The sequence below is a fragment of the Leptodactylus fuscus genome, chromosome 4 (assembly GCF_031893055.1).
Source record: "Leptodactylus fuscus isolate aLepFus1 chromosome 4, aLepFus1.hap2, whole genome shotgun sequence".
Taxonomy (NCBI): domain Eukaryota; kingdom Metazoa; phylum Chordata; class Amphibia; order Anura; family Leptodactylidae; genus Leptodactylus; species Leptodactylus fuscus.
This window is the reverse complement of record NC_134268.1, coordinates 144,988,042-145,006,186: the sequence shown is the minus strand read 5'-3', so window position 1 is coordinate 145,006,186 and position 18,145 is coordinate 144,988,042. Positions and strand designations below refer to the sequence as shown.

Sequence of the window (18,145 nt, the reverse complement as noted above, 5' to 3'; positions counted from 1 at the left end):
TTCAGCCCTTATATGGCTCTGAGAATGGAAAAATAAAAAAGTTATTTAAGGTGGGGAGCCAAAAATGAAAATTTAAAAATGTCATTGGTGGGAAGGGATTAAAGGTGTTGACCACTTTCTACAAACAATATGCAAGTTTTTTGCTGTAACATGTTGTTTGAAGGTTATCTGATTGTGTCACTCCATTTAAAGTATACTGTATGATCACTATGGACAGAAATTAGACTATTAACACCTATCCATAGTGTCCCCTGCCTGTACATGTGAAACATTTACATACTATTACTAGTATGGCCATGTATATGTCTATGCACCAAATTCAACAATGTGTGGCTATAATGTACAAAGCACTCTATCCTGCAGTAGACCTGTTCAGGTGTACATATGCTATTATCTGTAAGACCTTTGATTACTCCTGAGTATGTACAGGCAGGTGACACTATTAACTTGTGAAATCATGTCTGCCAAATCTAGCAATGCAGTGCTATAATCAGGAAAGGGGTGCTTTATTTCTGCAGACATCGCATGTGTAAGTGGCCAATACCTTTCAGTTTTGCCATCAGTATTCAAGTATTTGTGTTATTTGCAGTTTCTAAGACTCAGTACACAACAATACCTGGTCACTATCAATGATTCCCACAAATAAATTACCAAGTATAGTTGTATATATCTGTTTTGCTATATTGTACCAGATCCTGTGAAGACAAAAATGGGTTTGCATACACACAATAAAAGAAAATATACCAGCTATATCATGCTGCTCTACCAGGCCTTGGGACCACACATTTATTAAATTAGTGGTTGAATATGTAAACAATATTTTAAAAGGTTTGCCATGGCCCCTGCACCTTGAGTCTATCCCAATATATTAGCTAGTAGACGTATTCATAAGCCTAGTAGAAGAAGAGGATTAACCTGGATAACCCATTATTAAATAGCCTACTATAATATTATAAATCAGAGAGTATCTATTTTTTTTCATGGAGGATTGTCCTAACACAATCTGATTTTAATGAACACAATATAATGCTTCATAATCCCGTGCAGCAGGAGGATTGAACACTTGCATATAACAGCTAATAGCTTATTTAGGGGGGACCTTCTAACAGACATGTCCATTAATAAGGGTAGCATACTAGGAATGACAGATGTTCTTGAAGTTCAAACCGTTTATAGATATTTGGATATCACCTACCTGCAAATATCGAATTACTCTGCAAACAATATCTGGTGCCAAGAAATTGCCAGTAAACCTCCATATAATGTCAGTCAAGATGCTTATCACACCTGTTAGAGCATCTGAAATATATAAAAAAAAGTAAAATAAGTCACCATGATTGTGAATCATATCTTTTACAAAAAGCAATTAAATGACAACCAAAATAGCTTTGATTAGTATTAGTCAGTGCTTTTCATGGATCCCACCACTGCCACTACTCAGCCAAACATGTCCTGTGACCAAATCTATCATATTATACCCTGCCGCACTGCCATATATGTTGCCACCGCTACCACCACTGCCACTACTCATGTCCTGTAGCCTGGTCCATAACATAATGTGATGCCGCATTTCCACTTAACTTGTCACAGCCAGCACCACACAGTCAGATGTGTCTTGCGGCCTGGTTCTGTCAGGACACGAAGTCACCGCGGTCTCCTTGCTGCGCGATGCCTCCCCTGGAGACGTGTTAAGAGTTCTGTTGGTTGCGCTTAGGTGATTAAGGGTTAAATCTTTTCCCTGCTCTCAGTACTCTATGCCATTAGCCATCATAGGTTTTGGGTGTGTTTTTCTCTGCTGTTATTTAAACCCCACCCAGGCTTGTATCCTTGCCAGCCATTCACTTTGTGTTCCCTGGTCTCCTGCTCGGTCAGATATCCTGTCTGTATCTCTTCCAGTCTGTGTATTAGTTACTGTGTACCCAGCTTGTATTTGACTATCCTTCATCTTCTGATTTGGCACTTCATTCTGATATCCTGGTTTAACCCTCTGCTTGTCCGACCTCACCTTCTCTATTGTGTTCTCACTGGGACTTGTTGTCCTCCCTTGTTCCATGCTATTTATTCTTTTGTTTTGCATTGCATGTTACACTGTGCTTTCTGCTTAGGCGTGACCCTCGTGACTCCAGTCCCTAGCACTTTCAGGGCTTCCTCTTCCTTCACCCTAGCCGCCTGGACAGTAGCGTAGGAGTCACGGCAGGAGCACTTCAATTAGGGTGTGCATTGGTCTGCCTCACCTCAGATATAACAGCATAGTTCTAGCCACAGGGCCTACAACCCCTTTTGTCATTAGTTGCACAGTTTTGCATCCTAGCTGTGTCATCTCGCACCGCTTGACCCTGACTCCAATCCTTACAGGTTCATAATCACATTCTGCACTAGTACACTGTTGGTGCCGCAATATTTGCATAAAGAAATAAAACCATTTTGACATTTCACATTTGCTCCTGTTGTACGGATAATTTTTGTTGCCTTTTGTATTCTCTATCACTTTTCAAGTGGCTAAAAGCCACAAATTTGTTTCCCAAATAACAAATCTGTAGCACTTACAAATAATTAAGATAGACTTATTTCTCTACAATGCATTGTTTTTTCTTTTATTACCACCATGTGTGTCTAAAAATACACGGGTGAGCACTTTTCCAAAGTAAAAGGGTCAGTTTTGGAGCATTTTAAATGTTAAAATGTGTAAAAGCAAGTGTCATTACAGTTCATGGTTTAACTGGTAGTTTGTATCCACTGCTTACCATTCATTTTCCATAGACATACATGTCTCATTCACTTTGACATAACTACAGTTGTGTTTGACTTAGAGAGCTACAAATTAGATTGACAAGTTCCTAGGAGCACTCAGGGTGATATACCGTACACTATGATTTAAGCCATGAAACATAAAAAGATTTCTAGTGCAAATGGCATAAATGGATGACAATAAATGACAATATGTAAAATATATGTTTTATTACAAATGATTAAAAGTAGACACAATATATACACAAAAACAGCAAAAGGTATCATACAGATAACAGAGGTATAGTTAGTTAATAGATACAAAAATGAGAGGACATAAAGTAGAATGTGTATGCATATAAATAACATATATGTATATGCATGGTCAATGTAATACAAACAAATGCATAGTATAAATAAATGTCCTATGACCTAAATCACACATGTAGCTGTTTGGATTAAAGATGAATAAAGCACAATTATGCGCACATACCCATGAGGAAATCTACCTATAGCTCCAGGGAACAGCGATGGGGAGGCCTTTGCCCCTTCATATGCCAATCTGTTCCTGGGGCTGTGGAAGAGGGGTCTATCCCTGGATGATTGAGATATCTCGATATGTTGCATCCATACGTGGATGCAGTAAATCGATGATGTTCTGATCATCTTGGGGGGAGGGTGTGGAGGAACAACTTCTTTCCTTAATCATTATTAATCATAATGATTTGAATATACACTTAACAGTTAAATATGACATATTTAGGATAGATTTTTTTCTTTACAGGTACACCCAAGATATTCTTCAAACAGAGATATTCAGAAAGGAGACTGCAGTAAATTTGGTGCTGTCAGCATTTTCATCTCATCCAATACAAACTATTAATGCAGTTACCACTGGCCAATTTTTACATCTTAGACACACTTGCTCATCCGATGAGAGTTTTGAACACCACGGACATGATCTTAAACAGTGTTTCTTGGATTGAGGCCATAGCCATAAACAAATCAAACGTGCATACTGGAAAGCAAAGAATACAGCCTGTCCTGAAGTGATACATTCGTCAACATCCAAGAAATCCAATCATGGTATGGTTTGTTTCATTACTATATAACTCCCATCAGCATGAAATTTACAAAGCTTTACACAAATTCTGGCCCATCCTACAGGGGAATTTGGTGTAAAGACAATTTATCACACCATTTCCAAGTACAGTGGCTCGCAGAGCCAAGATTTTATGTGATTCCCTGGCTAGAAGCCACTATGAGGTAAGATCTAAGGGCATTTTAGATACTACGGGCCCTAAATGGGGATGTGTGCCATGCAGGCACTGTATGGCTTGCCCCAATGTGGAATGTGCACACATTTCAGCAATGCTAAAGGAGACAAAACCTACCGTATAGTATATCACATTACATGTGGTACAAGAGACATTATTTACTGTTCTTCATTTATTTATTTTTCATTTTTCCACTTTTTTAGTGCAACATATGAGTTTTTTCACTGTCCAGTTTTATTTATTCATTCTTTTGGGGTACATACTTCATGTTAATCTAGGGTTACTCACATATACATTATTTATGGTATTAATAAATAGGGCGTCCTATTACCTATTTTTATTGACATTTTTCTTGATAGAGTCATTTCTCACACCCTAATATACTTAACACTGTATAAGGCATTCATCTTTATCATTATTATACTTGTTCAAATTCTCATTATTATTAATATTTTCGTATCACACTTGGGTATGTGTTTAAATTCTTCTCCATAAATGTATTAATGTATGTTTTTTATGTTATTTGATTTTTGTGGCATTTCCAAATTATTTCATATGCGCTGACTCTCTGTATATGCTAGGTGCAATATATAGGCTCTTACACAGTCCCCTTTACCTTTAATGGTTTCCCCACCCCCTCATGTAGCTCCAGTACGCATGTCCATCCCGATTCATCGTTTAGGTGATTGGCAGCTCCCGCTTTAGCGAACAAACAGCTCAGTTGTAGCAAGGATCAGCAGCCGCAGATAGACAATGAGTATAATCTGTTACTCTTTAACGTGAGAGTTGGGGTCCTGGGGCAACACAGAGTGATTGACCAGAGATCCACAGGGGTTTGTGCTTAGCTACTTCCCAGACACACGATAGGTTTGCTATGTTAGCCTTTGATAATAGTATAGCTCTGTTTTGGTAATTGCAGTGCAGAGATGGGTAGCTGCAAGAAAACTCCATTTGAATGACTACCTGTAGACATGGTAAAGCTTCCCTTTTATTAGCTCGACAGCAAGGCATCATACCTACAGTGTTCGCAAGTTGTACCACAGATGGCGTGAAAAGAACACTGCCTGGGGTACATCCAATAGAAGCAACTGAATTCAATCTGTTTGGTTAGAATGATAGCACCACTCTCTTCCAGAAAGTTCCAGACCAAAGAAGACTCGATGACTCGGCAGCAAACACAAATAAAGTGTCAGTCTTACATCATACAGTAAAAAGTCGATGAGGTTGATGAGACATCTACAGCATACACTAATAAACAGCATATTGTCTATTATAATACATAATAAGATGAACAAAGCACAGAACATCACATAAAACTACATAAAAAAGCATTGTCCCCAGAGGCTTGAGAATTAATATCTGTCCTGCTGAGCATATCAGAAATACTAGTCTAATGTGAAGATGGAAAAGAGACAACATTGAACTCAAATAACTTTAGGCAAATACTCATTGAAGAAGAAGAAAAAATAGCATGGCAATCCAAAACAAAGAAACTGAGCAAGATTAGGGAACAAATATTAACATTGAAAAATAACCTTCACTGTCAACAAAAGGAACTGATACTTCAAGGGATAATGGGACATTTTCATAATATCATCAGCGATAGAAAACACCAGCATTTTATAAGGGACTTGCAGAAATTCAAAGAAAATCGAGCCTATAGCTTCATGAATAAATCATCCACATTGCACATAGGGATCATGAATTATCATCCTATGAAGCTGAACTCTCTGAACCTGAGAGGGATTTGGCTTATCAGGAGAGAGGACGCATTCGATATAGAGGAGTTATGAGTAGGGGAAGGAGCAATAGGAGGAGAGGAACTGCCACACTGGGATCATATAATGTATCCTCACAATCCAGTTCAGGCCCCTGTTTTTTAGCACAAGGGTAACTCCTGAACCAATACCCCCTAAGGAACATACTACAGAATTGATCAACATAGCTGACTCCAAATGAGTTGTCAATTTACATTAAGCAGAAGGATAAAAATTTTTTGAGTTTTTGACTTTCAGGCTCCATATCTCACCATCTACTACAACTTCAAATGTGAGACTACCATCGTTTTATAGACAGTCATCTGGGATATATCATACATAAATTTGACTTTTTTTGACAACTATTTAGCATATGAATAGTTATGCAGATTCTTGTCATGTAACTGCGTTGTTATTATTTTGCTGCTAAAAAAAAAATGTTATTTTTAAATATTTTGTAAATCCACTTTTGGCTTTCAACACTGCCTGAATCCTTCTGGACATGCTTTTGATCAGATTCAAGCATGTCTGGACCAAAATTTCATCCCAGATTCTTCAACTCTACCCACTCAACACTTCTATACCATTGTCATTGAACCATTTCTTCACAAACTTGATATATGCTTTGGGTCATTGTCCTGCTGGAACGCTATGTCACCCTTTTCATAACCATAGTACTTGAGTACAGGAAGTAACACGTCTTGTATGATACTCACATATAACTAAGCTTTATAACCACATCGATGTTCATCAAGAATCCAACACCTTTGGCTGTGAAACAACCCATATTATTAGGATTTCTCTACCAAATTTGACAGTTCCTTCAATTTCTCGATCTGTTAGTCCCCTTTTCCCTTGTTTCTTCAGACTCATTTGCCACCATCAGAGCCTAGTCTATTATTGCCTTTTCATCCCATCAATCCAAATCACCCGTTTCCAATCTTCTACTGTTCATTTTGCGCACTTTTTTGAAAACTCAAGCCAATGCTTCTTATGACAATATTGAAACCGAGGCTTCTTCAGCATTTGTCAGGCCACTTTTCCAGACTTGTGTAACGGGCATCGCATGGACATGTGTTATCTCCTTATTATGAAGCATATGAGCCACCTCCACTGCTGTGTTTGTTGTGCCAGAACTGATAGACTTTGTGATGAGCCAACTCCGTTATTTTGCCTGGATGTTCACAGCCTGAATTTAATTTTATAATCCTGCACAACTACTCTAGAGGGAGTCAGTAAGCAAAAATATTAGTATCACATTAATGATAGTGCCTTATAAGGAGGCTTCTACACTTTCCAAAGATGCAGGTCTTATTCTGCATTGCAGGTTGATTTTTCATGAAAATTAACTTTTTATTATGCAAATTAGCTAAAAAGAGTTTCAATGTTTCTTCTCCTGTTAAGGGTTTGCTTTTTGCTCTAGATAACCATTTCCAACTGCAGATAAAAAAAAAGTGTGACAAAGTGGAAGATGTCACTCAAACAATAGAAGTGAGGCTGGGCACAGTTAGGAGGTAGAGGAAAAGAAATGCCCCTAAAACTCCTGATTTTCATGAGAAAATGGAGCTGCAAGGCAGAATAAGAAAGGTATTTTTGGAAAGTGTAGGTGCAGTCCTACAAAATACTGTCACTAATTTGATACCAAATTTCCTGCTGATAGATTTCCTTTAAGTATAAACCAAAATGATTCACATTCCACTGGAAATACACTTCAGGTTGTAGCTACAGTACTTCAATAAAATTGGTCAGGACCATAGTGTGCTGTACTTTGATGAAACTACATATCTGGTAATTAAACCAGCATCAAACAGCTCACCTCAAAACTGTAAGGTCATGAAAGGACAGGCAGTAAGATAATACCGTATTTTTCGGACTATAAGACGCACTTTTTTCCCCCCAAATTTCGGAGGAAAATGAGGGTGCGTCTTATAGTCCGAATGTGGGGGGGAGGAGCGGATTTACAGCATGGCCACGCTACTGCCACCGCTGGTTTTCTGCAGCGGCAGGAGCGTGACAATCTGCAGGCCCCGGCAGCTAAGACACTCCCCGGCATCCGCCGGTCTATTACAGCAGATGCCGGGGACTGTCTTAGCTGCCGGGGCCTGCACATTGCCACGCTCCTGCCGCTGAAGAAAACCAGCGGTGGCAGTAGCGCGGCCATGCTGTAAATCCGCTCCTCCTCCGCAGGTCCCAGCAGTCAGTTAGCCCCGGGGCTGGTCCCGACCGGCCCCATACCTTTAGTGACGCAGGACTCGACCTGTTCCGATGACAGCTGGGAGCCTAATGAAGGCTCCCAGGCCTGTCATAGCTATATATTACTATCGCGGCTGGTCTATGACACTCCGCGATAGTAATGTATAGAATCTCCCATAGACGGCAATACACTTGTATTGCCGTCTATGGGACTTGCAATCAAATGATTGCAGGTTCAAGCCCCCTAGGCGGGGGATAATAAAATAGTTAAAAAAAAAAAAAACCACTTAAAAAAAAAATATAATAAAAAATAAAATAAATAAAAGTTCACCTCCTTTCCCTAGAATACATATAAAAGTATAACATAGGGTTTTTCTCTCTGTTTTGCCTCTGAATTAAATAATAGGTGATCTAAGCAATAAACATTTCCCAAAATGGTATAACTAAAAAGTACACCTGGCCCCACAAAAAAAACGCCCTATACATCCCCGTACAGCTGCAGGGTCACCTGTCAATGTGGCCTTGCAGCTGTTCCAAAACTACAACTCCCATACATTAAATATTTTACCATTTATTGCCTGAAAAATTTTTTTTTCCCTATTTTTCTCCTCTAAAACCTGGGTGCGTCTTATAGTCCGAAAAATACGGTATATGATGTAGAATGATTCCCATAGAAGTGAAGAACATATACTATGGTGCTATCAATAATAAAACAAAAAACGCAGAAGGAAGGAAATATTAGGAAAGAATTGGGATAAGGGTATATGTAAATTAAAGGGGTTTTCCCATCTCAGTCAGTCTGGCTGGAATGGAAAATGCAGCTAGACGTCCTGACCACTAGACCTGCATACAGTAGTGCTACTTAGTTTTCATAGAACTGATTGTGTGCTACATAAGCTGCATAGTACAGCAGCTTATGCTCTTTCCATAATTTAAGTGTTAAAAAACCCCATTGTGTTGTATTGTTGCACACTGTTTTTGTATCTTCTGTTTATTTATATACGAAATATGGAAGCAGCTTAGAACAACCTCCTTTACCATAATGTCCAGAGTTAAATCCCTACCTTCTCCACATATCTCCATAAAATTATAAGAATTTAGAGATAAAAAATCTGCTTGAGGCTAAGGCCTTACGGGCCATAAATGCAGTGATAAAGCGCTGTGGGAAGAACCGCTGTGTGATCACATTGCTGTTTTCACATTGCTCCGCGGACTTTCTCTTCCCATTATATCTACGGGAATGCCGCCGGCGTTTCCGTAGATATAATTGACATGCTGCGATTTGCAAAACCGCAACAGCTTTGCAAATCACAGCGAGTCCGCGCTGTGATCTTTTCTACAAAGTGGGGATGGGATTCGCATGAATCCCATATCCACTTTGCCTGCACTGTACAACGCCGTGATTTTTCCAAATTGCGGCGTTTACGTCCCGTGGGGCCCCGGCCTTAGGCAAAATGCAGCTAAAAAAATCAGTAAAAACTGCATTTGACTGAGATTCACATATTTGTAAAAAATAAAAGAACTTCAGAAAAGCTGCGTTCTTAAAAACGCACCCCGTTATTTTTAGCTGTGGAAATGCAAACATTGAATAAATCAGTATGGAAAGAGGAAGAAAAGAAAAAGGACTAAAATGTAACATATAATATAATATAATATAATGTAATAAAACTGGATCCAAATCCAGATGATAAGTGATAAAGTGCCTTATTAAAATTATCTTGGGCCTTGTACCACGATTAAGCATTATGATATAAATAATGGGAAGGTAGCATTAGAGAGACACCCATACAAATGTAAGTCCCAATCACCTACACGGAGGAATTTGCCACCGATTTAGGGGCGGATTTTACCCCGAATCCAGATGAGAACCCTCCCGGAATCCACCTCCCGTTGTTTTCAATGATCACAGCAAGATGTGGAAAAAAGAAGCATTCTGCTCAATCTTGCGAAGGATTCCGTGGCTCGAGACTCCCTCCTGATTAGGCACATTCATCCGGGCCTAAATAAGAAGCGGGATGCCGTGACGGAATGCTGATGCACTGCATCAGCATCGCGTCACAGTTAGATAGTGGCAAAAATGCCGGCGACGGAAAGTGAAGAGAAATTCCTCTTCATTTTCCACCATGTGAACACACCCTTATAATGTGAGTTGATCAGATGTATAGATGGGGACCAAGTGTGTATATTCCCGGCCTACTTTAAAGGTATACTGACATCTTGCTGAACTTGCAAGCAGTTGTATGCAGACAAATAAAAATCTGGGGGAGCCCATGGGAAACATTATGGGCTGTCAGGTATACCTAGGCATCTGTTCTCCGTTTGCATGTCAAGCTCCAGAGTGTTTGCATGCTCTAGAACCGAAACCCTATTTCTAATGCACTCCCATTAGAAATTTTTCATCAGGTGAAGGAATGGGAAAAAAATGGACAGGGAGCATGAGCATCTAGTGTTATTGTTCTATAGAACGCTCTGCGGCCCTGGCTCTCAGTTGGCCGTATGCATCTGGCATGAAGCTGATCTTTAAATAGATAGCCCTCAACTCCTCCCACCTCAGGAAGAGTGACATGACAGCCAGTTATATACCATCTAGAATTGTGATTTTGGGGTCATATTAATACTGAGATTTTCAAGGTTACGATCACAGTTCTTGCAATGACACAGCTGCATATACAGCTCTTGACTGCGTTTACAAATGACTATATTGCCATTTCTATGGTATACAACCTGAGATGGAGCTGTTAGTAACAAGGACATATGCCATAAACCTGGTACCTAAATTGACTATTTGATAACTGTATGCTCCCACTGACAACGTCCTCTTGGCCTGTTTTGTTCCTTCTCTGGTGTCCATTCATTATCACTTTTTTCCTCGCGCAATCCGATCAAAATGGTACACTTTATTTAGATTGCTACCTTATCATCCAAAAAAAATCCGCAAGCTAAATAAATACCTGTTTGAGTGCTTTAAATATATTTCTAAATAGGTGTCCTATTTTTTTTTTTTTTTTTTTAAATTCTACGTCTCATTGTAAATGACCAAACTTCCTGCAGTAGTCCCAATCCCAACATGCACAGTATGTTTCCACAGACCATTAGGGCACTACACCATGTCAAGACGCAAGATCTTGCGAGTTATCACAAGATCTTTTGTCTTTGACTAAAACACTGCCATCTACTGCACTGACACTGCAGTTTTGATATATCTACATACATCTACATCTACATCAAACTGGACAGCAGGCGGCTTCCCGGCGGTCAGGTTTAACACCCATTCATTTGAATGTTTTTTTAAAGGTGACCGTCGGTGTCCACCTGTGGCCTCTTCGCCAGGAAACCGTTTTTTTTTTTTTTGGCCGGACACAAAGTCGGACATGCAGGACTTTGTGTCCGGCCGAAAAAAAACTGGTTTCTCCGCAGAGAGGACACAGGCAGACATCAGCAGTTGCCTTTAAAAAGCCATTCAAATGAATGGGTTTTAAACCTGACCGCCAGGAAGCCGTCCCCTGTCTAGTTTCTCGGGGCTGAGGACAGAAACCTGGTGGACTGACACAGGGCAGGCACTGGATGCAAGTGTGAACACCCCCTTAGGGTGAAAACAGTCAAGAAAACTGTCCATGTATGTTTTACGCTACACTCGATACTTTTGCAGTAAGTGGTTGGAACTTAGCTGGAAAAGACATGGCGACCACCACCCAAAAAATGACTATAATCTTTGCAAAAGTCTGGCAACAATTGTAGCTCAACTTTGATTTTAAGTGCAAGGGAGCTAGAATTGTGTCAAATTTAGTAAGGTAGAGTAAAGTAGATCAAATAGATCCCCCAAAATATTTCATGAGCTATTATTTTTTAATGAATGGACAGAAAGCCTTTACTGCAATAATGTCAAGTTCTAAAGCCACATATGCAGTATATACATACATAACTGTCTTTTATTAAAATTGTTGCTTCAGATGGGAAAGTGGTTTTAAATGGGATGAAATTGTATTTATGGGTATTAATGTATGAACTTACAATGTGCTGTTCACTTAAATAAATAAATAAGCTGGGTACAAATAATAATTCAGAAAAATATAAACATTGTGACATTCAATTATTTTCTGCTATCATTGAACTATAAAGCATGGAAAAAAAATCATAAAGGAAAATATATAATTTTTATTTCATTGAAGTCTTTGATGCTTTCTGCTGTGCTCAAAGCATTAATTGATGTACAGTATAAAAAATAAAATCTTTAAAAAAAATGAATAATGTTGGATGTACAGAAATATGCTCAATAATAAAAAAAATATATCAAACTGCCCACTTCAAAGAAACATTGTGTCAAAGGCAATAAACATGTAGACTTGTATACTTAGTAATGCTTTACCAAACTGCACATAAAAATAAGTAAAAGCAGTGGATAAATATCAACACAAAAGTGCAAGAAATAATATGTTGTTACTCTTTTGAAAAAAATAACAATAACAATAATAATAGTAAAAACAGTACATGGCATTCTTAAAAGGTTTTTTTTACTTTATTAAACTGAAATGTGCCATCAATGTTAGATCAGTGGGGGTCTAGCTGTTTAATCCCCAGCAGATCAGCTGTTTATTAGAACACGTAGCGTGTTAACATTCCAGTTCAGCATCAAATATCCAAACAAAAGTCACAAGTTAAATGATCGGTGTAAATATATTATACCAATATTTGTTAATCCCTTCTCGCTGGTGTAATTTTTTGATTTTCAATTTTGATTTTTGCCCCCTCCTCCCCTCCAAGCACCATAGTGCCATATGAGGGCTTAATGTTTGCGGGACAAATCCTTCTTCATTACGCTACCATTTATTATTCTGTACAAAGTACTGGGTAGTTGGTAAAAAGTTATAAGTTAAAAGTTTATAGACTGGGTGGCTTCTGATACAGGGATGCTTAATATGTTTATGTTTCACAGTAATTTTTTTGTTTTATATGTATTCTTTTTTTTTAAACGTAGATTGTGAGACCCACATAGAGCTCACAATGTACATTTTTCCCCCTATCAGTATATCTTTGGAATATGGGATGTAAATCCATGCAAACACATGGAGGACATACAAACCCCTTGCAGATGGTTTTTTGCCCTTGGCAGGATTTGAACACCAGGACTCCAGTGCTTCAAGGCTGCAGTGATAACCAGTGAGCCACTGTGTGACCCCCGCTGTTTTAAATGTATTCTAGGGAAAGGAGGGTAATTTGAACTTTTAGGTTTTTTTTAATTTTTTTTTTTTTTTTTTATTACTCCCCCATCCACCCAGGGGTCTTGAACCAGCAATAGTTTGATTGCAAGTCCCATAGACTGCAATACAACTATATTGCAGTCTATGGGACTTTTGGTATGTTACTATTGTGACTGCTCATAGACCAGCTGCAATAATAATATTGTAGGCCTGGAAATCTTCAGAAGGCTACAGGTTGCCAAGGAAACAGATCAGCCCCTGTGATCTTGCCACTCGGGAGCTGGTCTGCAACGAAAGAGGTACAGGACTGGTGGAGAATGGCCCTGTGGGCAATTTTTTTTTTTACTTTGAGGGGGGATCCTGGTCTCCAATGACCACAATCAGAGTTGACTCTGATCGCAGGCAATAGCTCCGGATCTTCGCCTTACATTACAGCAGAGACCCGTAGCTATGGAAGGCACTTTGCAGAGGTATAACTATATGACTGAGGGGTCACAAAAATTGTCCTTATGTTGCCTATAATCTCAATATGGTGAATTACAGTAAACTCATATATCTATTATTATCTAATAATACTGTGCACTGATGAGAGGCAGTAAGCTTGAAATAGCTGTTTATGGATAGATTTTCTTCCGTTTAGAGGAGGGTTTTTTTTTGGTTTGGCTATTGTTATAGATTATTGTTATAGTTTATGTGGGCTACCTTCCCAAAGGGAGCAAGTTTCTTTTTTTATACCAAGGAAGTCTTACTGTGCAAATTCAACATTTTTTCTCAAAACGGCGCCCAGACAATTTTGATGTTTATGTTGATGGTGAGACCATTTGTACAAATAATCCCTCAATCAATCGATTGGCAGCATGGCGGGCAACTTTTAACTGTGTGCCATGTGTATGGCCTAGTTTAGTCTGTACATATGTTTAGAAACTGTTTTTATAGGGGAAGTGAGGCTTATGCCTTGGCCCCTAATCTTTTAAGACCCTAGCTAAGCCCCATAAGTGCAATATAAGAACATTTCGGGACTCAATTTTATCCTTGCCCTGGGCCAGACTTCGTCTAAAACCAGCCACATGTGGCAACATCTTCTGTAGTTGTAAAGGTGGGAATGTGCTATGATTAACCTGTAACGCTTTCAGCTCCATCTTTCTCCATAGCCACCCTTACTTGACTACTGGGCTTATGGGCCCAGTTGTAACTGTAAACACTCAGACCCTATAGCTATAACACACAAGACCAAACAATTTTAGATGAAAAATACAAAGCTGTCTTTATTTAGAAATGCCCCCAAAAAACCCCAAAAAACATTTTGTAATCCTACATAGACTAGTTTGGTGATTATTGTTCAGCCCAATTTATACACATTATATTCTTCCAATAGTAAGCAATACTGCACCAATCCACTGCCTTTATGTGCTTTAGGCGGAAGCCCCATGTTGTAAAAACCTTTGCGTTTTTGGCCAGGGCCCCAAGTAGCAGAAATGCTGGGAGGCAGAGAAAAACTAAACCAAGAAATGTTGTACCATCGAGACAGGAATTTTGTATTGGTATTTATGGGCAATAAAGGATGGAGCAAATTCTAGTGTTCTACTATGCTGGGGGGCAGAGAAAAACCAAGATCTTCCTCCCATTTAGACAGGAATGTTGGGGAGTAGTTGTGAGTTTGTGAAATTAAGAGATTAAGAAGTAGCATCAGGTTGGGGTCACTCAAGAACTGTGGAAGTCTGCTGGGGTAGGAGGAAGATGCTGAGGAGCCCAGGGATGTCTCAGGTGCTGGCTGAATGGGGGCATAGTATGGTCTTATGGGGGAGGGAGTGGGTGCCATGACAGCAGCCAAGACTAGGGGAGAGACCTGTGATGCAGAGCCTGGGGAGGCCCCTTAGCCACCGGACAAGAGGTGTCAACATTGGTGTATGGCGGAGCAATGGGCGCCAGGACAAACAGGGTAGCCATGGTTGGAGGAATACGATCCCGTATACAATCCCGTATACGATCGTATACGATCCCGGCTCCCATTGAAATCAATGGGAACGTATACGGCCCGCAAAAGCTCACGCGGCGTATACGTGCCACATCACGCGGCACGTTACTCTGTGTGAACTCTCCCATACAGCTTTTTCATAAACTTTTGCAGCATGTCAATTATACCTAGCAGGTATTTTATACAACACTTTTTGGCTGCGGCTCGTAAATTTTGTAATTCCCATTAGAATCAATATTTCTTTTCTATTGTCAGTTAAATTTAATTCTCATATTTCTTCAATGTTGACAAGCTGCAAATACTTGTATCATAGGGTCTACTGTTGTGTTATTTTGCAATTTTTACATATATGTAATTGTGTCTCCTTTATGAGTTCAATAAACTCATTTATTTTTTAGATATTCATGGTGTCACTCTTTTTACATGCAATCTTTTTTCTTGTTTATCTCAAGCTGTCATACCAGGCAAAGCCCTTACACAAGAATGGTGTTTTTTCAAAAAAATATTTTCTATTTGAGGATGACCTTTTTAAATAAACTTCATGAAAATCTAACCTTTTTTTATGGTACCTTCTACAAGTGCAATTAAACTACTCAACCAAAGGAAGATTTTTTGTTTGTGGGAGTATAACATCATAAAAATTCTTGAAATAGCGCATTTTTCCTTTATGTGTTTAGTTCAATGAAAAACACTTTGAGGCTGCAGCATAATGAACCTCTAATACAGAAGTAGACTAAACAAACACTCCGTAGAGTAAAATAATAACCAGCAAAGTAAAAGAAGACCTTTTTATAATACAGCCTGTATAAGACATTGTATTGCCACTAAATAGGGAATGAGGTGTAGTTTTACATAGTTAGTACAGTTGGAAAAAGACCTATGTCCATTAAGTGCAATTAGGGGATGGGAAAGAACATGACATTCTATGCATTTCGATAAGCATCAATGCTATTTTTTATTTATTTATAAATTCTGTATTTAAGAAAGCTCAGTGTGCAAGAACCCAAGAAAAATGTATAATAAAAACACACAAAGTAAACAGGAAGCGGTGGGTGGCACCAATAAAAATTACTTATCACCTAGGTGTACAAGCCTAGGTGATAAGTTGTAAAAGGCAAACAGAAAGGGATTCCAAGGCCAATTGAAATAATCCCAATAGAAGAAGACATATGAAAAAGAGGAATGGGAAAGGGAAGTTGCATGAGAAGAGGGGAGAATGAGGGGCCTAATAAATCAAGGAAAAATGAAGAAGAGAAAGAATATAAAAAAGTGAGGGAGTAGGGGGACCAGCATTTCTCTTCACTAGCCCTCCACAGTCCTTCAGATCTGCATAAGGTGTCGTTAGTCCTGCTTGCACCGGCACACAGTCCAGGGGGTCCAGATGGCAATGAAAGAGCCATATGTATTTTTGAGGTATGCAGTGAGGTCTTCCATTGCGGATCCATTGATCCAGTATGGAAGGGGCTGTAGATTTCCAGAGGGCAGGTATGCAGGATCTAGCAGCATCAACAGAGAGGATTTTTGTTAAGCTCATAGGGAACGGTCTGAGACATATAGCAGAAAAAAGGCTGAGGTCACTGATATGCAGATCTGGAAAATTTTCATGAGTACTCGGTGTACACTATCTGGATCGTATTAGTGGGCATGTCCAGTAAATGTAAACAGAGCTCTCTGCAGATCCGCATCTCCAACAAAGGGGAGAGGAGGCAGGAAATCTTATGTAGTGTGATTGAAATGTTGTACCATCGAGACAGGAATTTGTATTGGTATTTACGGGCAATAAAGAATGGAGCAAATTCTAGTGTTCTACTATGCTGGGGGACAGAGAAAAACAAACCAAGGTCTTCCTCCCATTTAGACAGGAATGGTGGGGAGTAGTTGTGAGTGTGTGAAATTAAGAGATTAAGAGGTGGCAGCAGGTTGGGGGTCACTCAGGAGCTGTGGAAGTTTGCTGGGGTAGGAGGAAGATGCTGAGGAGCCCAGGGATGTCTCAGGTGCTGGCTGAATGGGGGCATATTATGGTCTTATGGGGGAGGGAGTGGGTGCCATGACAGCAGCCAAGACTAGGGGAGAGACCTGTGATGCAGAGCGGGGGGAGGCCCCTTAGCCACCGGAGAAGAGATGTCAGCATTGGTATATGGTGTAGAGATGGGCGCCAGGACAGACAGGGTAGCCATGGTTGGAGGAAATGTGTGACCAGCAGGATCAGATACGCTGTGTGCCTGTAAAATAGTGATGCCGTGACTGTTTATCTGCCTGCCATGGCTAATTACATAAGTCGGCAAGAACAGTGAAGAAGCCTTGTCGCCTCGAGATTAAACTTTTCTCCAGAAAGAGGGAATGTCCCACAGTCTTTCGAGGGGATTTTACATGGAACAGATTTTCCCCATATTTCTTGTATAGGTTATTAATAGATTAATACATTTAAACACCTCTTTGCCAGACTAAACAAATTTAACTCCTTTAGTATCTCCACATAACTGAGGTCCTCCATGCCCCTTATCAGTTTTATGGCTCTCTGTTGAACCTTTTTCAACTCTAGGAGATCCTTTCTATAAACTGATGCCCAGAACTGAACTGCATATTCCAGGTGGGGCCACACCAATGACTTATATTGTGATAATATTACCTCCCTGTCCTGTGAATCCATACCCCTTTTAAAACATTACTATATCCTGCTGGCCTTAGAAGCAGCTGATTGACATTGCATGCTGTAATTTAGTATATGAGCTACAAGTACACCCAAGTCCTTCTCCACCAGTGACTGTCCCCCTAGGACATATACTGATTATGTTTACCCAGATGCATAACTTTACATTTCTTCGCACTGAAACTCATTTGCCATGTGGATGCCCACACAAGTCTGCTTGTAACCTACATACTCCATAGACTGTACTGTACTACATATTTTGGAATGTTTAAAAATAGAGACAGTGCTATTAATACCATGTTCTAGTTCATTAACCCTTTGGGGGCACATTCTAAAAGTATCTTAAGGACCAGGGAGCATTTTTCAAA

At 39.5% G+C, this 18,145-nt stretch overlaps 1 protein-coding gene across 1 annotated transcript in view; it reads right to left on the bottom strand.

Annotated features, from left to right (window-relative positions):
- NPSR1 (neuropeptide S receptor 1) overlaps positions 1–18,145 on the bottom strand; it is a 200,287-nt gene that overhangs the window by 70,235 nt on the left and 111,907 nt on the right. The window contains exon 3 of the mRNA XM_075271208.1: positions 1,196–1,299. Coding sequence (XP_075127309.1) covers positions 1,196–1,299 — 104 coding nt within the window. The remainder of the gene's footprint in view (positions 1–1,195; positions 1,300–18,145) is intronic.